The following is a 24565-nucleotide window of genomic DNA, read 5'->3' as shown; positions in this document are numbered from 1 at the left end:
TGTGAGTCTATAGCTCTGCTGTGTGATGAGTCTATGGGTCTCTGCTGTGTGATGAGTCTGTGGGTCTCTGCTGTGTGATGAGTCTATGGGTCTCTGCTGTGTGATGAGTCTATGGGTCTCTGCTGTGTGATGAGTCTGTGGGTCTCTGCTGTGTGATGAGTCTATGGGTCTCTGCTGTTTGATGAGTCTATGGGTCTCTGCTGTGTGATGAGCAGAGGTGGGACAAAGTCATTGTTATGCAAGTCCAAGTCGAGTCTGAAGTCATCAAATTAATGACTCGAATCTGACTCGAGTCCAAGTCACATGACTCGAGTCCACACCTCTGGTGATGAGTCTATGGGTCTCTGCTGTGTGATGAGTCTGTGGGTCTCTGCTGTGTGATGAGTCTATGGGTCTTTGTGGTGAGTCTATGGCTCTCTGTTGTGTGAGTAGTTTATGGGCCTCTGCCGTGCGTCATGCCGTGTCGTCGTCTAGATCAGGAAGGAAATCGCGGAAAACAAAATCAAGATCTACGACTTCCCCGACGCGGAGTACGAGGAGTTGAACAAGATGGCCAAGAAGATCAAGGTTCGGGGCTCACGATGGCGGCGCTCTTGTCGTTTTTTTTGCCGACCGTGGCTGGCGACGTTTAATGTCACACGCTCTCCTGCCACCGCTCTCCCATTGACATGTTTCATTCCTTCTACATATTATTAACATTCCCTCCCTTTGTGAATGCTACCCCTACCCCCTCCCTTTGGTGCTGCTAATCCTGCATAATGCACGGGCATAATATGACTTTGAACCCCCCCCCGCCCACCTCCTACGTATTTGCCATGAATATGCTAAATTCCTATTGATATGCACATTCTTTTATTAAGGCGCTCTTCTTCCACCTCCAACGCAGCTTATATATAAGCTCCTAGCTTGGCAGTGTCTCATTCTTCACCTGAAGACGGCTGCTTGCGTTGTAGCCGAAACGTCGTGAGAATTATTTTATTTTATTATGTTTTATTTTTATTATTTTATTACTTCCCTTCTACGTGACTTTACCGAAAGAACCAAGAAGATGAATCCCTGCAGTCACGAAAGCTTTAAATCGAAACTTTTATTTCTATTATAATATTTTATTTTTTATCATTTATTTCTACCTACGTGACTTTACCGAAAAAACCTAAGAGTATGAACCCTTGCAGGCACGAAAGCTTCACATCTCCACTCTCATAAATATTTACCCCATCTAACCACGCCCCCAAAAGCAATCGGCATTGCGGTTGCCACGGCGACCGCTGCTCGCGTCAGGCGTTCTCCGTGGCCACCTAAACCAAGGGGGAGGGGGCGGGGCGAGGCGGGGTCCTCGGCGTCGTTGACCAATCACGAGGCGTCTTCTCCCTCTCCAGAGGCCCCTTGAGAGACGCAGTCTCGCGCACAAAGAACGACCATTTGTCGTGTCAGCAGCAGCAGCGTCAGTCTCGTGAGAGGTGAGGAGGAGGGTGGTGGCTGATGGTGGTTGGCATCGTGGTGATGGTTAGTCTTGCCGTGGTGTGTTGCTGTGCTTGAGCTGGCTGTGTGGTGCTGCTGTGTGTGTGTGTGTGGGTATCGTAGTGGGCGTTGTTATCGTGGTGATCTCTGCTGGTAGTTTTCATCGTGGTCGATGCCATTGTGTGGTGCGGCGGTTCTGATCGTCTGTGCTTGTGTGAGGTTGGATGTATTATACTTGTTGGTTTTGTCGGCGAAGTATGGTTAACATCACAACACAATCACTGGCACAGCCTGAGAAGGCCTCATTCTGATGATGATTTCACCAAAGGCTACGAATTCATCTTCTTGGTTCTTTCGGTAAAGTCACGTAGAAGGGAAATAATAAAACAATGATATAATTATTTAATTTTATTTTATTGTGTTTTATTTTTATTATTTTATTTCTTCCCTTCTACGTGACTTTACCGACAGAACCAAGAAGATGAATCCCTGCAGTCACGAAATAAGCTTTAAATCGAAGGCTACGAATTATTTGAACTACAATGTGTATTGTGTGTTGGATGACTTGCACACAACTGCTGCACTTTGTCGCTTCGCCTAGCATGGGGCTTTGTCCCCACGTATCTGAGGTCTCACTGAGGTCTTGTTTGCAGACACGGAGCTGGGAGAGTTTGCAAACTATTAAATTGGCGCCCGCCCCTCCCCCGTCTAATCACATTTTCCTATAACATCGAATAAGGAATAACAAAATTGGAACCTCATTTGCCAGTAAAAATATGATAATTGTTTTTTTACCCTTCTATCTGGCAAACAAAACTGACCCCTTGTTTTTACAAGGAGTCATGTTTACATAGACCACAATACCTGCAGCCATAATGCAAACAAAAAACACAACTCTGATAATGTATGCACTGTCCTTGAAACTAGGCTCTTTAAGGAAAGCTGTCTCTGGTGTGGACCAATGAACTTCAAGGACAGTGCATACATTATCAGAGTTGTGTTTTTGTTTGCATTATGACTGCAGGTGTTGTGGTCTATGTAAACATGACTCCTTGTAAAAACAAGAGTCAGTTTTGTTGCCAGATAGAAGGGTAAAAAAAGCAATTATCAAGGAATAATTTAAATTTTAATGAAACATTGTATTTAAAGAAGCAAATTTCTAGAGATTATATTACATGGCTCACTCAGTCACTGCCGTAGACTGGTTGACAGTCTACAAAAGATTAATGTTTTCTTGATTTCACTGTCGCAAGCTGGTCAATCACGTAATCAAAATCAGTTTTTTTCCAATGTTGCTCTTTCAACGCTAATAAGAGCAAGACCGCTGAGACGATCTTGTCCCATTGAAGCACGCAAATGCGACAAAATACGTTTAAATTTGCTGAACGACGGCTCACAGCTTGCAATTGAAACTGCTATTGTTAATACAATTTGCAGTGAATTTCGCAAATTCGGAAATATGTCGTCTCCATAAAACTAAATAAAACCAAGAAGATCCAAAGGAGTTTCTGGTAGAACTTCATTCCGGTTACTGAGCAGCATTTTGCAATCTCCAATTTCTGTGATAAGTTCGTGGCCATTGATGTCGGTGTCATAGAAATTTCCAAAATCTGTGCAATTTTGACGAATTGCATCGACATCTGTGTCGGATAGAAGAGTTTTGACGTCCAGCAGAAATCCAAATCTCGTGTTCAGGTCTTTTAGTTGTAAAAACCGTGTTGACATCTCCTGTTGAAGTCGATAAAATACGCTCTTCATAACGCGCACAATTTCTTCTTCTGCTCAAAGTCCTGCATCTCTTGCCAGTTCTCCTGGCATCTTCCGACGTCGCCTAATTCTTCTGTCCACATCGATGTAATTACATGACATCTAGGCTGTGTGTGGCGGGATATATCAACTTATTTTATTATGTTTTATTATTGTTTTACTTCCCTTCTTCGTGACTTTACCGAAAGAACCAAGAAGATGAATCCCTGCAGTCACGAAAGCTTTAAATCTAAATAAACTTTTAGGTTGAGGTGTAGATTTGTGCAGTAGTTACAGGCTGCCGCGCCCGCCGCAATAAGTTATCATGTATCGTTGCAAGCCTCATTTTGGCGCCCTTGACCTTGGCGCCCGGGGACACATGTACCCCCCTGCCCTCCCCCTAGCCTCGCCTCTGCTTGTTTGAGATTTCTATCTCGGAGCTAAGCCATGCCTGTGTGTCCTTGTGCGGCGTCTCCATCTATCTGACGATGTCCCCAGGAGTGCCCCTTGAGAGAAAGATCACGTCCTGCTGACATTTGAGAGCCCATCCACGTCACCGCTCGTCACCGCTCGTGTCAACGTCTCGCCGCACGACCGTCTCAGGATGTTGCGGTCCCCGTTTGTCAGTGACGCGAGTCACTCGCTGAAGCCGGATGCCCCCATCTCCTCGGGTCGCCAGCTGCGATGGCGACGCAAGGCGGCGTCCGCTCACACGAGCACGGTGGGAGGCTTGGGCATGCCAGCCCCCCCTGGCGCCCGCAGCAGCCGCAGCAGCCGCAGCAGCATCAACAGCAGCAGCAGCATGATGGCGGTGTCACCAATGAAGGGGACTTGCCGCACCAACACTGCGCCAGGACGCACTCGCGTCTCCAAGTGCCGGAAAATGCCCGGGGCCAAGGGCAAGAGCTCACCTGGTGAGTGTGGCGTGGCTACGTACGGTGCGAAAGAAGTTCAACAGGCACGTGTAGCCTGTGGTTTTGTGCGTTCGGTGTGCGATGATTGTGGCGTTTGAATGCGTGGAATGTGCGGCGTGTGGTCTGTATGCACGCATCGCCATATATATGTATGCATTCTCTCTGTATATACTTTGCTGTGTGTTTACTGTCCGTGTACACATTTGCCATGAATGCCCGCTGTGTGTGTGTGTGCCCAAACTCCAGGTCGCGCCCGCCGCACTCCCCATGGCGAGCTCGGTGACCGATTCATCCCGGTGCGGAACAGCGAGAATATGGAGGTGGCACGCTACCTCGTATCTCGAGAAGAAACAGCATCTCCACTGAAGGCACGGAGACACACGGTGACACACGGAGACACACGGAGACACACGGTGACACACGGAGACACACGGAGACACACGGAGACACACGGTGACACACGGAGACACACGGTGACACACGGTGACACACTGTGACACGAAGACACACGGTGACACACGGTGACACGGTGACACACGGTGACACACAGAGACACAGAGACACACGGTGACACACGGTGACACACGGAGACACACGGAGACACACTGTGACACGGAGACACACGGTGACACACGGTGACACACGGTGACACGGTGACACACGGTGACACACGGAGACACACGGAGACACACTGTGACACGGTGACTCACGGTGACACACGGTGACACACGGTGACGCACGGTGACGCACGGAGACGCACGGAGACGCACGGAGACGCACGGAGACGCACGGTGACACACTGTGACACGGTGACTCACAGTGACACACGGTGACACACGGTGACGCACGGTGACGCACGGAGACGCACGGAGACGCACGGAGACGCACGGAGACGCACGGTGACACACGGAGACACACGGTGACACACGGAGACACACGGAGACACACGGTGACACACGGAGACACACGGAGACACACGGAGACACACGGTGACACACGGTGACACGGCGACACACGGAGACACACGGAGACAAACGGTGACACGGAGACACACGGTGACACGCGGTGACACACGGAGACACACGGTGACACACAGTGACACACTAAGACTCACGGTGACACACGGAGACACACGGAGACACACGGTGACACACGGAGACACACGGAGACACACGTGGCACACGGTGACACACGGAGACACACGGAGACACACGGTGACACGGAGACACACGGTGACACACGGAGACACACGGAGACACACGGAGACACACGGAGACACACGGTGACACACGGAGACACACGGTGACACACGGAGACTCACGGTGACGCACGGAGACTCACGGTGACGCACGGAGACGCACGGTGACGCACGGAGACGCACGGAGACGCACGGAGACACACTGAGACTCACGGTGACACACGGAGACTCACGGTGACACACGGAGACACACGGTGACACACGGAGACACACGGAGACACACGTGGCACACGGTGACACACGGAGACACACGGAGACACACGGTGACACGGAGACACACGGTGACACGGAGACACACGGTGACACACGGAGACACACGGAGACACACGGAGACACACGGTGACACACGGAGACACACGGTGACGCACGGAGACTCACGGTGACGCACGGAGACTCACGGTGACGCACGGAGACGCACGGTGACGCACGGAGACGCACGGAGACGCACGGAGACACACTGAGACTCACGGTGACACACGGAGACTCACGGTGACACACTGAGACACACGTGACACACGGAGACACACGTGACACACGGAGACACACGGTGACACACGGAGACACACGTGACACACGGAGACACACGGTGACACACGGAGACACGGTGACACACGTGACACACGGAGACACACGGTGACACACTAAGACTCACGGTGACTCACTAAGACTCACGGTGACTCACGGTGACACACTAAGACTCACGGTGACACACGTTTATATTTGTCCTTTATATTTGTCCGCGTGTAGAAGAAGCAGGCAGCGATGATGCATCTGCTGAGCGGCGTGGATGTGGAGAAAGCACGAATCTTACGTTACCAGGGACGCGTACCCGAGGGTAAGACGGGCTACACGGAGAGACGGTGAAGGACGCGGGGAGCTGCGGCCGAGTAGCGGATTTGACGTGTTGGCGAGGACTCAGGGTGACGTCGGGGAGAGAGGACTCGAGCGGTAGACACGACACGGGGACGGCAGAGGAGGTGTTGGGGCAAGGCAGAGACGTGGAGGGGAGGACATGGAAGGAGACTGGGGCACAGGGGGCTACAGATAGACGGAGACACATGGCGGGGGGGGGGGAGAAGGGGACTCTGTGTACGTGACGGTGAGTGGTTCCCCCTGGCACATGGACGCAGGCAAGTCTCCGCACGCCCTGCAGGGCTGTGTTCGCAGCGTTCCTGGTGAATGTGGCCACGGCGTTTGCCGTGGTGGTGAACGTCGTCCTGGTGATTGTGGCCATGGCGTTTGCCGGGCTGTGTTCGCAGCGTTCCTGGTGAATGTGGCCACGGCGTTTGCCGTGGTGGTTAACGTCGTCCTGGTGAATGTGGCCACGGCGTTTGCCGTGGTGGTGAACGTCGTCCTGGTGAATGTGGCCACGGCGTTTGCCTTGGTGGTTAACGTCGTCCTGGTTGTGGTGGTGGTGGTGGTTGTGGTGGTTAACGTCGTCCTGGTTGTGGTGGTGGTGGTGGTTGTGGTGGTTAACGTCGTCCTGGTTGTGGTGGTTGTGGTGGTTGTGGTGGTGAACGTCGTCCTGGTGGTTGTGGTGGTTGTGGTGGTGAACGTCGTCCTGGTGAATGTGGCCACGGCGTTTGCCTTGGTGGTTAACGTCGTCCTGGTTGTGGTGGTGGTGGTGGTTGTGGTGGTGAACGTCGTCCTGGTGGTTGTGGTGGTTGTGGTGGTTGTGGTGGTGAACGTCGTCCTGGTGAATGTGGCCACGGCGTTTGCCTTGGTGGTTAACGTCGTCCTGGTTGTGGTGGTGGTGGTGGTGGTGGTTGTGGTGGTTGTGGTGGTTAACGTCGTCCTGGTTGTGGTGGTGGTGGTGGTTGTGGTGGTTAACGTCGTCCTGGTTGTGGTGGTGGTTGTGGTGGTTGTCCCCGAAGGCTGCAGCGGCTCCACACAGCAGGCGCTGTGCTCCATGCCGGGCTACACGCCGCTCTCCCTGCTCAAGAAGAAGCGGCGCGTACCCACGCAGCCCGCACGGGTGATGGACGCGCCGGGCGTCCGCAATGACTTCTGTGAGATACGCGCACGCACAAAGATAAAGGTCCCCCGTGTGGCCTTAACAGACTGCAGGGGCAAGTGCTGTTAGCGAGCACCTGTGAGGGCCGACACGGCACACGAGGGGGTGGGTGGCCGGCACCACGCCCGGCCGCCTTTGTCTCCCCGGTGACGATGTTTACGCACCGCGCCGGGTGCTCGTTTGAGGCTGAGTCTACCTAGGGGAGGCTCGGGACCGGTTCAGATAATCGTCAGCGGTGTTGGCCGTGAGCGGGAATCGAACCCGTGTCGCCGGGTTCATAGCGCAGCGTAGTCCTAACCGCTACACTACCACACGCACACACGCAGGCACACACACGCACACGTACACACAGCTTCAAATAGAAATATATCCACGAGTGAAACTTACCGGCTTCAGCCCGCTGAGCTATTCACTTATTTCTCAGCGGCAACGTGGCCACAAATGGCAGCGCAACAAAGCGGCTCCTCATCACGTGGGACTTTGTATCGGCCACATGAACACGTTGAGATACGAGTGGCCCACAATCCAGACCGCTGGTCTCCCACGTGCCCACCCTGACCCATTGCTAAGGCCGCAATGCTGAGATGGCGTCCACGCGATGCGTCAACGCGGAGCTAGTTTGGCGTTGTGCTTCACATTGTGTGCGTGCCCGTGTTTGTTCGCCACAACGAGGCCACTGGCGTTCTACCCGTGCATTCTACAGTTGTCCTGCACGGTATCCACGCCGCAGCCTGCGACACCACCGCCCTCCACCGCCACAACTAAGTGATTATATCTCGACCTTCCCTGAGTCGCAAAACCGGCATCATATAAAATCTGTATTTACCCATGTGTACACGTATACACACACGATACAAATGTCATCCTGAACTTAAAGTGTTCACCCTTATCGTGACCTGTGACCCCACACCGCCGTGCGCACAGACCTCAACGCGCTGGACTGGAGCGTGGACAACGTGGTGTGCATGGCGCTGGGCCGCCTGGGGACGTTCCTGTGGGACGCGGCAACGGGGACTGTGACCCAGCACATGGAGGCCTGCAACGAGGTACTGCAACACAAATACAAAGTTCCCCCCCTCCCATGTAGCCTTCACATACTTGTGGGGCAAGAGCTGTTAGAGAACACTGGCATGGCACACCAGGGGGTGGGTGGGTGACCAGCACCAGACTTGGCCGCCTTTGTCTCCCCGTGGGTGATGAGAACCAGGTGCTCATTGGATGTGGAGTCCGCTTAGGGGAGGAGGCGCACGATTGGTTCAGACAATTGTCACTTGTGTCTTCGTTTGGAGCTTTCGTGACTGCAGGAATTACTCTTTGGTTCACCACGCATCGTCCTCCCCATTGACATGCTCATTTTTTCTCTAACCCCCTCCCTCTCTCCGCCCCCGCCCCCCCCTCTCTCTATTTAAGGCCTCGTCACAGAGACGTTCTCTCTCTGTGTGCCGATGTGTGTTGCTCTCTCTCTATGTATCTTGGTGATATCTGTCTGCTAATATGTCTGTCTATAGTTTTCTGGTTAGATTTTTGTTGCTATTTCTTTTGTACCTGATGACGGCGATTGCTTGTGTTGCAATCGAAACGTCGTATGCTATTATTTAATTTATTATTTTATCTTTACACGTGACTTTAGCGAAAGAACCAAAGAGTAATTGTCACTTGTGTTAACGGCGAGCGGGAATCGGACTTGGGTCGCCCGCTGGGTTTATCACGCAGCCCGCCAATCGCTGCACGACCAGACACGCGGAGACGCTGGCATGCAGACACGCACCGACGAATGGAGAACATGCTTTGGTTCTTTCGGTAAAGTCACGTATAAAGATAAAATAATAAAATAAATTAAATACTAGCATACGACGTTTCGATTGCAACACAATCAATCGTCATCAGGTATAAATTAAATAGAAACACAAATCTAGTATACTTTGAAATGTAATGTAATACAACAGAGAGTCGGATAACATAACAGTCAACACCCCACCTGGTTGATTACGTTCTTCCTGAGAATGCTAAATTTGAGAGAGAGATAAAACACAGAACCAGAGACATCTAGACAGACATATAAGCAGACAGATATCACAGAGATACACAGAGAGAGACACACAGAGAGAGACACACAGAGCGAGACACACAGAGCGAGACACACAGAGCGAGACACAGAGAGAGAGACACAGAGAGAGACACACAGAAACACCCACAGAGAGAGACACACAACATAGACACACAGACAGACATATAAGTAGAGACAGATATCACAGAGATACATAGAGAGAGACAACACAGAGACACACACAGAGAGAGACACACAACATAGACACACACACAGACATATAAGTAGAGACAGATATCACAGAGATACATAGAGAGAGACAACACAGAGACACACACAGAGAGAGACACACAACATAGACACACACACAGACATAAGTAGACAGATATCACAGAGATACATAGAGAGAGACAACACAGAGACACACAGAGACACACACAGATAGAGACACACAACATAGACACACAGACAGACATATAAGTAGAGACAGATATCACAGAGACACGTAGAGAGAGACAACACAGAGACACACAGAGACACACAACATAGACACACAGACAGACATATAAGTAGAGACAGATATCACAGAGACACGTAGAGAGAGACAACACAGAGACACACAGAGACACACAACATAGACACACAGACAGACATATAAGTAGACAGATATCACAGAGACACGTAGAGAGAACAGGCTCGTTTGTGGATGCATGGGGATACGGGGGGGGGGCAGTGTTGTTGTGTTCTTGTGCAAAGCCGGCGGAGTGCCGTGAAGCAGCACACGCACGCCGGCAGCTTGAGCGTGAGAGATGCGTGTACACCGTGTGTCTCTGCCCGTGTCAGATGGAGGGGCGGTACTACCCCTCGTCCGTCTCGTGGGTACCAACCAGCGGCAACTTCCTCGCCATAGGAACCAGCTTCAACACCGTGCAGGTAATGAGCACAGCATTCTGGGGTACGGGGTGGAGAGCAGAGGATTCTGGGATATTTCAAGGAGCAGGGCATTGTGGAAGGCGGAGTGTGGAGCGAGTGACCGGTACGGGAGACGGGGTGAATGGGGAACTTGCCGAAAATATAAGACTTCTGGGATAAGGGGTGGAGAGCAGAGGATTCTGGGATATTTCAAGGAGCAGGGCATTGTGGAAGGCGGAGTGTGGAGCGAGTGACCGGCACGGGAGACGGGGTGAATGGGGAACTTGCCAAAAATGTGAGACTTCTGGGGTACGGGTTGGAGAGCAGAGGATTCTGGGAAGTGAGCAGGTGGGCTTTGTATCGGCGCCGTGACTTGTGCGTCCTTGCGTGGGTCTCTATGGTGGTGCGTGTGTGTGTGTGTCTCTATGGTGGTGCGTGTGTGCATGTGTAAGTGTGTGTAAGTGTGTGTACGTGTGTGTGTGTGTACGTGTGTGTGTACGTGTGTGTGTGTGTGTACGTGTGTGTGTGTGTACGTGTGTGTGTGTACGTGTGTGTGTGTACGTGTGTGTGTGTGTACGTGTGTGTGTGTGTACGTGTGTGTGTGTACGTGTGTGTGTGTACGTGTGTGTGTGTGTGTACGTGTGTGTGTGTGTTTGCACGCGCAGATCTGGGACGTGGAGCGCCGCAAGCGTCTCAGGAGCCTGTCGGGTCACGTGGGGCGTGTGAGCTCCCTGTCCTGGAACGGACACCTCCTGGCAAGGCAAGTGCTTGGGCGCACACCGCACACTTTGCCGTGGTGAGCGCTGCGGTGAACGCCGGCGTCGTGGTGACGGCTTTGGCTCTCGACTTGGGTGAGATCCAGCACCTCGGTGTGCGGGTGGAGACACGCTGCATCGCCGTTCCTTACTCTTAGGTTTTTTGGGTAAAGTCACTTAAATAGACACTCCAAGCCTGGGGTGTGTCATTCAGACGCTGTCTTCTCGACAGACCTGTTTTTTCACCTGAGGACGGCTGCTTGCGTTGTGGCCGAAACGTCGTGAGAATTGTTTTATTATGTTTTATTTTTATTATTTTATTACTTCCCTTCTACGTGACTTTACCGAAAGAACCAAGAAGATAAAGTCACGTAAGTAAAAAATTATAATAAAATAAAATAATAATAAATGAAAATAAATAAAATATTTTTTTCACAATATTTTCACCGACGTGGCTTTACCGAGAAAACCTACGAGTATGAATCCTTGCAGTCACGACAGCTTCACATCTAGAATCACTGCCGTTCCTTGTTGTTGTTTGTTTTTGTCGTCAACTCTGCGGTCGCGGCGGCTGCTGCTGCAGTGGGTCCCGCTCGGGAGAGATCCGCCAGGACGACGTGCGGGTGGCGCGGCATCACGTGGCCTCGCTGAGCGGCCACGCGCGGGAGGTGTGCGGCCTGGCCTGGTCCCCCGGCGGACGCCTGCTCGCCAGCGGAGGCGACGACAACAGGCTCCTCGTGTGGGCCAGCGGCAGCACGTCCCCGGCACCCCTCCACTCCCTCAAGGAGCATACGGCCGCCGTGAAGGCAGGGACGCGCACGCACGCACGCGGCGGTGACACCACGCACACAGTGACACCACGCACACGGTGACACCACACACACAGTGACACCACGCACACGGTGACACCACACACACAGTGACACCACGCACACAGTGACACCACGCACACAGTGACACCACGCACGCAGTGACACCACGCACACAGTGACACCACGCACGCAGTGACACCACGCACACAGTGACACCACGCACACAGTGACACCACCAGGACACACGCACAGTGACACCACGCACACAGTGACACCACGCACACAGTGACACCACGCACACAGTGACACCACGCACACAGTGACACCACGCACACAGTGACACCACACACACAGTGACACCACGCACACAGTGACACCACGCACACAGTGACACCACGCACGCAGTGACACCACGCACACAGTGACACCACGCACGCAGTGACACCACGCACGCAGTGACACCACGCACACAGTGACACCACGCACACAGTGACACCACGCACACAGTGACACCACGCACGCAGTGACACCACGCACACAGTGACACCACGCACACAGTGACACCACGCACATCAGTGACACCACGCACACAGTGACACCACGCACCAGTGACACCACGCACACACAGTGACACCACGCACACAGTGACACCACGCCACACAGTGACACCACGCACGCAGTGACACCACGCACACCAGTGACACCACGCACACAGTGACACCACCGCACAGCAGTGACACCCGCACACACAGTGACACCACGCACGCAGTGACACAACCACGCACACACAGTGACACACGCACGCAGTGACACACGCCACGCAGTGACACACGCAACGCAGTGACACCACGCCACCACAGTGGACACCACGCAACACAGTGACACCACGCACACAGTGACACCACGCACGCAGTGACACCACGCACACAGTGACACCACGCACGACAGTGACACCACGCACACAGTGACACCACGCACACAGTGACACCACGCACGCAGTGACACCACGCACACAGTGACACCACGCACACGGTGACACCACGCACACAGTGACACCACGCACACAGTGACACCACGCACGCAGTGACACCACGCACACAGTGACACCACGCACACAGTGACACCACACACACAGTGACACCACACACGCAGTGACACCACGCACACAGTGACACCACGCACACGGTGACACCACGCACACAGTGACACCACGCACACAGTGACACCACGCACGCAGTGACACCACGCACACAGTGACACCACGCACACGGTGACACCACGCACACAGTGACACCACGCACACAGTGACACCACGCACGCAGTGACACCACGCACACACAGTGACACCACGCACACGGTGACACCACGCACACAGTGACACCACGCACACAGTGACACCACGCACGCAGTGACACCACGCACACAGTGACACCACGCACACAGTGACACCACACACACAGTGACACACGCACACAGTGACACCACGCACACAGTGACACCACAGTGACACCACGCACACAGTGACACCACGCACACAGTGACACCACGCACACAGTGACACCACGCACACAGTGACACCACGCACACAGTGACACCACGCACAGCAGTGACACCACGCACGACAGTGACACCACGCACAGCAGTGACACCACGCACACACAGTGACACCACGCACACAGTGACACCACGCACGCAGTGACACCACGCACCACAGTGACACCACGCACACACAGTGACACCACGCACACAGTGACACCACGCACAGCAGTGACACCACGCACCCAGTGACACCACGCACACAGTGACACACGCCCAGTGACACCACGCACACACAGTGACACCACGCACCACAGTGACACCACGCACACACAGTGACACCACGCACACAGTGACACCACGCACACACAGTGACACCACGCACACAGCAGTGACACCACGCACACAGTGACACCACGCACACACAGTGACACCACGCACGCAGTGACACCACGCACACACAGTGACACCACGCACACAGTGACACCACGCACGCAGTGACACCACGCACGCAGTGACACCACGCACACAGTGACACCACGCACGCAGTGACACCACGCACGCAGTGACACCACGCACGCAGTGACACCACGCACACAGTGACACCACGCACACAGTGACACCACGCACGCAGTGACACCACGCACACAGTGACACCACGCACACAGTGACACCACGCACACGGTGACACCACGCACACAGTGACACCACGCACACAGTGACACCACGCACGCAGTGACACCACGCACACACAGTGACACCACGCACACGGTGACACCACGCACACAGTGACACCACGCACACAGTGACACCACGCACGCAGTGACACCACGCACACAGTGACACCACGCACACAGTGACACCACACACACAGTGACACCACGCACACAGTGACACCACGCACACAGTGACACCACGCACACAGTGACACCACGCACACAGTGACACCACACACACAGTGACACCACGCACACGGTGACACCACGCACACAGTGACACCACGCACACACAGTGACACCACGCACGCAGTGACACCACGCACACACAGTGACACCACGCACACACAGTGACACCACGCACGCAGTGACACCACGCACACACAGTGACACCACGCACACACAGTGACACCACGCACGCAGTGACACCACGCACACACAGTGACACCACGCACGCAGTGACACCACGCACACAGTGACACCACGCACGCAGTGACACCACGCACGCAGTGACACCACGCACACACAGTGACACCACGCACACAGTGACACCACGCACACAGTGACACCACACACACAGTGACACCACGCACACGGTGACACCACGCACACAGTGACACCACGCACACACAGTGACACCACGCACGCAGTGACACCACGCACACACAGTGACACCACGCACACACAGTGACACCACGCACGCAGTGACACCACGCACACACAGTGACACCACGCACACACAGTGACACCACGCACGCAGTGACACCACGCACACACAGTGACACCACGCACGCAGTGACACCACGCACACAGTGACACCACGCACGCAGTGACACCACGCACGCAGTGACACCACGCACACAGTGACACCACGCACACAGTGACCACGCACGCAGTGACACCACGCACGCAGTGACACCACGCACACACAGTGACACCACTCACACAGTGACACCACGCAACGCAGTGACACCACGCACACACAGTGACACCACGCACAGCCAGTGACACCACGCACACAGTGACACACGCACACAGTGACACCACGCACGCAGTGACACCACGCACGCAGTGACACCACGCACACAGTGACACCACGCACACAGTGACACCACGCACGCAGTGACACCACGCACACAGTGACACCACGCACACAGTGACACCACGCACACAGTGACACCACGCACACAGTGACACCACGCACACAGTGACACCACGCACGCAGTGACACCACGCACACAGTGACACCACGCACACAGTGACACCACGCACACAGTGACACCACGCACGCAGTGACACCACGCACACAGTGACACCACGCACACAGTGACACCACGCACGCAGTGACACCACGCACACAGTGACACCACGCACACAGTGACACCACGCACACAGTGACACCACGCACACAGTGGACACCACGCACACAGTGACACCACGCACACAGTGACACCACACACACAGTGACACCACGCACACGGTGACACCACGCACACAGTGACACCACGCACACACAGTGACACCACGCACGCAGTGACACCACGCAACACAGTGACACCACGCACACAGTGACACCACGCACACAGTGACACCACACACACAGTGACACCACGCACGCAAGTGACACCACGCACACAGTGACACCACGCACACAGTGACACCACGCACACAGTGACACCACGCACACAGTGACACCACGCACACAGTGACACCACGCACACAGTGACACCACACACACAGTGACACCACGCACACGGTGACACCACGCACACAGTGACACCACGCACACACAGTGACACCACGCACGCAGTGACACCACGCACACACAGTGACACCACGCACACACAGTGACACCACGCACGCAGTGACACCACGCACACACAGTGACACCACGCACACACAGTGACACCACGCACGCAGTGACACCACGCACACACAGTGACACCACGCACACAGTGACACCACGCACGCAGTGACACCACGCACAGCAGTGACACCACGCACACACAGTGACACCACGCACGCAGTGACACCACGCACACCAGTGACACCACGCACGCAGTGACACCACGCACACAGTGACACCACGCACGCAGTGACACCACGCACGCAGTGACACCACGCACCACAGTGACACCACGCACGCAAGTGACACCACGCACGCAGTGACACCACGCACACACAGTGACACCACGCACGCAGTGACACCACGCACGCAGTGACACCACGCACACACAGTGACACCACGCACGCAGTGACACCACGCACACACAGTGACACCACGCACGCAGTGACACCACGCACGCAGTGACACCACGCACACACAGTGACACCACGCACGCAGTGACACCACGCACACACAGTGACACCACGCACGCAGTGACACCACGCACACAGTGACACCACGCACACAGTGGACACACGCACACACAGTGACACCACGCACGCCAGTGACACCACGCACACACAGTGACACCACGCACGCAGTGACACCACGCACACAGTGACACCACGCACACACAGTGACACCACGCACGCAGTGACACCACGCACACAGTGACACCACGCACGCAGTGACACCACGCACACACAGTGACACCACGCACGCAGTGACACCACGCACACACAGTGACACCACGCACGCAGTGACACCACGCACACACAGTGACACCACGCACGCAGTGACACCACGCACACAGTGACACCACGCACGCAGTGACACCACGCACACAGTGACACCACGCAACGCAGTGACACCACGCACGCAGTGACACCACGCACCACAGTGACACCACGCACACAGTGACACCACGCACACAGTGACACCACGCACGCAGTGACACCACGCACACACAGTGACACCACGCACGCAGTGACACCACGCACACAGTGACACCACGCACACAGTGACACCACGCACACAGTGACACCACGCACACAGTGACACCACGCACAGCAGTGACACCACGCACACAAGTGACACCACGCACACAGTGACACCACGCACACAGTGACACCACGCACACAGTGACACCACGCACACAGTGACACCACGCACACAGTGACACCACGCACGCAGTGACACCACGCACACAGTGACACCACGCACACAGTGACACCACGCACACAGTGACACACGCACACAGTGACACCACGCACACAGTGACACCACGCACGCAGTGACACCACGCACACGGTGACACCCACGCACACAGGTGACACCACGCACACAGTGACACCACGCACACAGTGACACCACCACGCACACGGTGACACCACGCACACGGTGACACCACGCACACGGTGACACCACGCACACGGTGACACCACGCACACGGTGACACCACGCACGCAGTGACACCACGCACACAGTGACACCACGCACACGGTGACACCACGCACGCAGTGACACCACGCACACAGTGACACCACGCACGCAGTGACACCACGCACGCAGTGACACCACGCACGCAGTGACACCACGCACGCAGTGACACCACGCACGCAGTGACACCACGCACACGGTGGTGACACCGCCACCACGACGGACGCGGCGAGCCGGTCGCTGTGACCTCTTCTTGGTTCTTTCGGTAAAGTCACGTAGGAGGGAAGTAATGAAATAATGAAAATAAAACATTCAGACGCTGTCGCCTCGACAGACCTGTTCTCCACCTGAGGACGGCTGCTTGCGTTGTGGCCGAAACGTCGTGAGAATTATTTTATTATGTTTTATTTTTATTATTTTATTACTTCCCTTCTACGTGACTTTACCGAAAGAACCAAGAAGATGAATCCCTGCAGTCACCAAAGCTTCAAATCGAAAGGTCACTGTAACGGCCGCCGAGTAGCGGAGACATCGTTCGTCTGGGGAAACAAACCATCAAAGCGAAAAAATGGCGCAGAAACGTATAAAAAGCACAGATTGGGCCTTTGTGCAGTTTGCAGGTCACGTGACATGTTGGAGGCTTGCTGGACTTGGCAAGAGATCTTGGGACAGGTCCGAGGTGCTACGGGTTCACTTAGAACTGGAGGATGGCTCCGCTGCCCTCCCTCCCGCCCCCACCGCGTGGGCCGGCGTGCCACGTTGTGCCCGCCGAGCCGCGCGACGCACACACCGACACGCGACCTCCGTGCGGCTCGTGAGCGCTCGATTCCCGGCCACGGCTAACGCCGCTCGCCTTCCGCGCCGACCTGCCGCGGTGTCTGAACACCCACCGGCAACGGGGGGACTAAGGCAGTGGCGGCGGGCGGCGCGATGTGCCGTGCTCGAGCCAGTCGGCGTGCGGCGTTGGCACCGGCCTCAGCGATCCGAGAGGGCGAATGAAGAGTGTCTGTCCGCGTCGTTGTGCGTCTCCTCGTGTGCAGGCGCTCGCGTGGTGCCCCTGGCAGGCGAGTTTGCTGGCGAGCGGAGGTGGAAGGAACGACCACCACATCCGCCTGTGGAATGTCAACACGGGAGTCTGCTCCAAAGCAGTGGACGTTGAGTCTCAGGCACGGACACGCACACACGGGGGTGGGGGAGAATGGGGGGGGGGGGGAGACGCAGTAGCGGCATCTCGGTGCCGTGCACGTTGCGTGCAGTGATGGGTTTTTACCCTTTGATCTGGTACAAGAACTGACAGCATGTTTGCAATAACCACAACACAAGCAGTCAAAATGCAAACAAAAGAAACAACTCTGATCATATTTACACTATGATACATCTCCTTTACCAGTGGCAAAATATAGTGATGGGTTTTTACGCTTTCAACTGGTACAAAAACTGACACCTTTATACAAGGCATCATGTTTGCAATAACCACAACACAAGCAGTCAAAATGCAAACAAAAAGAAACAACTCTGATGATGATATGCACTGTCCTTGAAGTTGATTGGTCCACACCCGAGACAGCTTTCCTTAGAGCCTAGTCTCCATTGGTGTTGGACCAGATGACGCCAAAAGGCGTACAACTCAAAAACATGATGCCTTGTATACAACTCAAAGACAGTGCACTATCAGAGTATTGAGAGCTCGGGGTAAGCATTTACACTATGAGACATCTCCTTTACCAGTGGCAAAATATAGTTTCTTTTAGTTTGCATTTTGACTGCTTGTGTTGTGGTTATTGCAAACAAGATGCCTTGTATAAAGGTGTCAGTTTTTGCACTAGTTGAAAGGGTAAAACCCCATCACTATATTTTGCCACTGGTAAAGGAGATGTCTCATAGTGTAAATGCTTACCCCGAGCTCTCAATACTCTGATCGTGCGCTGTCTTTGAGTTGTACGCCTGTTGGCGTCATCTGGTCCAACACCAATGGAGACTAGGCTCTAAGAAAAGCTGTCTCGGGTGTGGACCAATCAACTTCAAGGACAGTGCATATCATTACCATCATGAGAGTTGTTTCTTTTAGTTTGCATTTTGACTGTTTGTGTTGTGGTTATTGCAAGCATGATGCCTTGTATAAAGGTACCAGTTGAAAGTGTAAAACCCCATCACAATATTGTGCCACTGGTAAAGGAGACGTCTCGTAGTGTAGACGTTGCGTGTCTCGGGCACGGAGACTCACAGAGACGCGTGCTCACGACTCGCCCACCCCCTGCAGGTGTGCTCCGTGTTGTGGTCGAGCGAGCACAGGGAGCTGCTGTCCGCCCACGGCCACCCCAAGAACCAACTCGCTCTGTGGGCATACCCGGCGATGGTGCCCGTCGCCCAGCTCCTAGGTACGGGGGCACACGCGCGCACACACACGCGCGCACACACACGCACACACAGGCACACACGCGCACACACACGTGCACACACGCGCACACACGGGCACACACGCGCACACACGGGCACACACAGGCACACAAGGACACACGTGGAGATGGCCACATGAGGTTGGGGTGGTGGGACAATGTAAATGTGCCTTGTCATGATTTCTTTACGACCACTTTCTTATTCTTGGTTCTTTCGGTAAAGTCACGTAGAAGGGAAATTAAAAAATAGTATTAATATTAAACAATAAAAATTATCACGACGTTTCGACTGCAACACAAGCAATCATCATCGGGTGTGAAATCCACAGCAAGACTTTTTTCTAATTTTCTTGCTGTGGATTTCACAGCTGATGATGATTGCTTGTGTTGCAGTCGAAACGTCGTGAGAAATTTATTGTGTAATATTTTTATTATTTTATTATTTCCCTTCTACGTCACTTTACCGAAAGAACCAAGCATATGAATCCCTGCAGTCACGAAAGCTTTAAATCGAAATTTAACTGCTTTTTTGTTTAGAACAGTTTTTTGTGTTAAGTGTGTCCCTCCTCGCACCTCTGATTAGCACGGTGGGCTCCGTGTGGTATGAAAGAAGCCCCTCATACACACGTGCCCATTGCTGAGACAATGAGCATTGTGTGTGTCTGTGTCTCCCCCCCCCCCCCACCATGTCTCCGTGTGTCTCCCCCCCGCCCTGTCTCTCCGCACCCGCAGGACCCACACAGCGCGTGCTGCAGGCTGTCGCGAGCCCCGACGGTTCCTCGGTGATGTCGCTCGCTGCCGATGAGACTCTGCGCCTGTGGCGCTGCTTCCAGGTGGACGAGTCGCGCAAGAAGCAGCAGCTGGGGGGCACCGCTACGGGGAGGCTCTCCCAGAGCTTGCGCTAGTCCCGTAGTCCCCCCCTTGCCGACAGCCCACTGGCAACAACTCCTAGCGACCTTCTTGGCTCTTTCGGTAAAGTCACCACGTAGAAGGGAAATAATACAATAATAAAAAATCATTAGATAATTCTCACGACGTTTCGGCCACAACGCAAGCAGCCGTCCTCAGGTGGAGAGCAGGTCTGTCGGGCAGACAGCGTCTGAATGAAACAGCACCACGCATTCAGACGCTGTCTCCCCGACAGACCTGTTCTCCACCTGAGGACGGCTGCTTGCGTTGTGGCCGAAACGTCGTGAGAATCGTATTTTATTATGTTTTATTGTTATTATTTTATTATTTTCATTCTATGTGACTTTACCGAAAGAACCAAGAAGATGAATCCCTGCAGTCACGAAAGAAGCTTTAAATCGAAATGTAACTCTTAACGACATTGAGCCTCGCCTGTTCGGACACAGAGGGGGATGCTAAAGTCACCGTGCCAGGAGTAGCCCCGCTCCTAATGCCCCCTGCTCACCACGGCGCTTAGACAGGCAGCGGTCACGAGTCACCGCTCGGACACGAGTCGTGCCCTCGGGTACTCAACGTGCTGAATAAATGTGACAATGTTCATTGCAAGTCGCCGCCGTGTCGCGTTTTTTTTTCAATCGGTGCGCTCGTTCACGTGTAGTGTTCACCAATCATCAGGCACGTGCGGTGTTCATTGATTAGTTACGTCAACGAATATTAACGAAATGTACAAGTGCTTTTGTGGCTGGCATGTGTCATTCGCACAACTGCCCAATCCGCCCTCCAGACACGTGACTCACAGCCTTGTGTCTAGCCCTGAACGTGACCCACAGCCTTGCGTCTTGCCCTGCACGTGACTCACAGCCTTGTGTCTAGCCCTGCACGTGACCCACAACGACTCCCGACTCGCACCGTGACTCGGGCAGGGGGAGGGCCTCCTCATACAAGTGTCGTAGACAATCGCCCCAAATCTTCCTGCCTCCAAGCATTCCCACGTCCCCGCCCCGTGTGTACGCGTGTGTACGTGTGTTCTGTGGCAATCTTAATAGGTGCTCGCTAACAACGCTTGCTACAGCAGTCTGGTGAACGTCACATGGGGACAATTTGTTCGCGTTATTTGCTGCACGTGGAGGTGTTTATTTTATGTAGAAATGAATTACAAATGTCGATTGACTGGAAGGGTGAGTCAGCAGTGGTGGTGGTGGTATGGGGGGGGGGAGACTGGCCTGGCAGGAGAAAGGAGCCGTGAGAATCGTGGAGGACGTGAAGAGAAGTGTCGGACAGAGGTCGCAACCGGGTACCCCCTGATAACCGTACCCCTATACCCGGTACCCGTACCCCTATACCCGTACCCTACCCGATACCTGTACCCTACCCGATACCCGGCTACCCGTACCCGGACGGGTACGGGTTCCCGTTTGCAACCCTGGTGCGGCCGTGTACGGGTAGACCGTGAGTCACTGGTGAGTAACTGTTTGTCACTCAATTCCCAACGTCTTGTCTCTTCTCACAATTCAAGTTCCTAGAATCAACCCACCCGCGCCTGCAACATGGCTTCATCCCAGAGGTCGCAATCGGGTACCCGGCTACCCGTACCCAGCCTCCACCCCCCCCCCCCCCCTGGCCCACCCCCCCCCCCTGGCCTCCCCCTGGCCCACCCCCCCCCCCCTGGCCTCCCCCCCCCCTGCCCCCCCTCCCCTGGCCTCCCCCCCGTGTGAGGTGATTGGGTGGGTGAGTGGCTGAGTGGGTGTGTGAGGTGAGTGGGTGGGTGAGTGGGTGATTGGGTGGGTGAGTGGGTGGGTGAGTGGGTGGGTGAGATGAGTGAGGTGAGTGGGTGATTGGGTGTGTGAGGTGAGTGAGTGGGTGGGTGGGTGAGTGGGTGGGTGGGTGGGTGAGTGGGTGATTGGGTGGGTGAGTGGGTGATTGGGTGGGTGAGTGGGTGATTGGGTGGGTGAGTGGGTGATTGGGTGGGTGAGTGGGTGTGTGAGGTGAGTGAGTGGGTGGGTGGGTGAGTGGGTGGGTGATTGGGTGGGTGAGTGGGTGAGGTGGGTGGGTGAGGTGAGTGAGTGGGTGGGTGGGTGAGTGGGTGAGGTGAGTGGGTGGGTGGGTGGGTGAGTGAGTGAGTAGGTGGGTGGGTATGTGAGGTGGGTGGGTGGGTGAGGTGAGTGAGTGGGTGGGTGAAGTGGGTGGCTGAGTGAGTGGGTGGGTGGGTGAAGTGGGTGGGTGAAGTGGGTGGGTGGGTGAGTGGATGGGTGGGTGGGTGAAGTGGGTGGGTGGGTGGGTGAGTGAGTGGGTGGGTGGGTGAGTGGGTGGGTGGGTGAGTGGGTGGGTGAGGTGGGTGGGTGAGGTGAGTGGGTGGGTGGGTGGGTGAGTGGGTGGGTGGGTGAGGTGAGTGGGTGGGTGGGTGAGGTGAGTGGGTGGGTGGGTGGGTGAGTGGGTGGGTGGGTGGGTGAGTGGGTGGGTGAAGTGGGTGAGTGGGTGGGTGAGTGGGTGGGTGAGTGGGTGATTGGGTGAGGTGAGTGGTGGGTGTGTGAGGTGGGTGAGGTGGGTGGGTGAGTGGGTGGGTGAGGTGAGTGGGTGGGTGAGTGGGTGGGTGGGTGAAGTGGGTGAGTGGGTGGGTGAGTGGGTGGGTGGGTGAGTGGGTGATTGGGTAGGTGAGTGGGTGAAGTGGGTGGGTGAGTGGGTGGGTGAGTGGGTGGGTGAGGTGAGTGGGTGGGTGAGATGAGTGTGTGAGGTGGGTGGGTGAGGTGAGTAATTGTTGTGTAAGGTGGAAAACGCCGCTGTCCCTAAACTATGGAATCGGCTCGCACACCAAGCAGGCGCCGCGTGCCTCAGGCGCGCCTGCTTCGTGTGCGAGCATCACTCGAAATAAAAAAAAATTAGTACGTTAAAGATTAATTAATAAAGTAATCAATAAAAATTGGCATCAATCAATTAAGCATCTCTTTAGAAGCAATACAAAAAAATTAATGGACGTCTTATTAATTCAATATTTATTTGCCTGCCGGGAATCAAGAACGCCGCGGTCCCTAAACTCTGGAATCGCCTCGCCCACGAAGCAGGCGCCACTGACTCGGGAACTTCTCAACACGCGGTGAGCGCTGAGCAAAAAGTGTCGAAAGTCAAAGTTTTATTATTCAACTTCATTCCTCTCTGTGTGTGTGTCGCGCTCAAAGCTCGTGGTCGAAACGTCGTTTACTTACACGTCCGCTCGACTTCTTTAAAAAAAAATGTTTTGATGAAAACATTTTTAAGAAATTTTTTTTTTTTTACATTTTTTATATAACATTTTTTGATGAAAAAATTTTAATAAAAAAAATTTGTTTACATTTTTATATAAAAAATTTTATGAAAAAAAAATTAATCTAAAAAATGTTAACAATTTTTTATAAAAAAATTTACGAAAAATTTTTTGATGAAAAAGATTTTTAATAAAAAAATTTTTTTTGACATTTTTTATGTAACATTTTTTGATGAAAAAAATTTTAATAAAAAAAATTTGTTTACATTTTTATATTACATTTTTTATGAAAAAAATTTGTTACAATTTTTTTAAGGAGTTTATTTTAGTGGGTTTACCTAAACAGTGCATGAGTCTCCTTGCATATCTAAACTATATTTATTGGTTCAACAACAACGAGAACACCGCTGCCGGGTGATGGCCTAACACGAGGTCTGATGACCCTGCGTAGTGAAGTGTTGTGTGTTGCTAAATTGCCTACAAAGTGTATTTAATTGATATTATTATTCCACACAAACTTTGCTTT

General features: G+C 54.0%; 1 protein-coding gene across 2 annotated transcripts; it reads left to right on the top strand.

The window, feature by feature from the left end:
* Positions 1–1359: 1359 nt before the first annotated feature.
* On the top strand, positions 1360–20910 carry LOC133362732 (cell division cycle protein 20 homolog). Of its 2 annotated transcripts, none has more exons than XM_061581659.1 (12): positions 1360–1460; positions 3706–4121; positions 4368–4489; positions 6127–6214; positions 7254–7388; positions 8318–8439; positions 10284–10373; positions 11018–11112; positions 11691–11913; positions 18537–18662; positions 19757–19874; positions 20625–20910. In XM_061581659.1, exons 2-12 carry the CDS (start codon positions 3812–3814, stop codon positions 20795–20797), a joined length of 1602 nt encoding a protein of 533 aa, XP_061437643.1. In that variant the 5' UTR covers positions 1360–1460; positions 3706–3811; the 3' UTR covers positions 20798–20910. The 2 variants fall into 2 exon arrangements, with proteins under 2 accessions (XP_061437643.1, XP_061437642.1); XM_061581658.1 differs by having other exon boundaries at positions 1440–1506.
* Positions 20911–24565: the final 3655 nt, after the last annotated feature.

This window comes from Lethenteron reissneri, unplaced genomic scaffold (assembly GCF_015708825.2).
Source record: "Lethenteron reissneri isolate LAM-NWPU_2019-01 unplaced genomic scaffold, ASM1570882v1 scaffold_1597, whole genome shotgun sequence".
Lineage (NCBI taxonomy): Eukaryota > Metazoa > Chordata > Hyperoartia > Petromyzontiformes > Petromyzontidae > Lethenteron > Lethenteron reissneri.
The sequence above is the reverse complement of the archived record's forward strand: the minus strand, read 5'-3'. Positions and strand labels throughout refer to the sequence as shown.

Coding starts and splice junctions, on each gene's coding strand:
- LOC133362732 (XM_061581659.1), top strand. CDS start 3,812: ATGTTGCGGTCCCCGTTTGTCAGTGACGCGAGTCACTCGCTGAAGCCG. Junction 10,374..11,017: donor CCAGCTTCAACACCGTGCAG/GTAATGAGCACA, acceptor TTGCACGCGCAG/ATCTGGGACGTGGAGCGCCG. Junction 11,914..18,536: donor AGCATACGGCCGCCGTGAAG/GCAGGGACGCGC, acceptor CCTCGTGTGCAG/GCGCTCGCGTGGTGCCCCTG.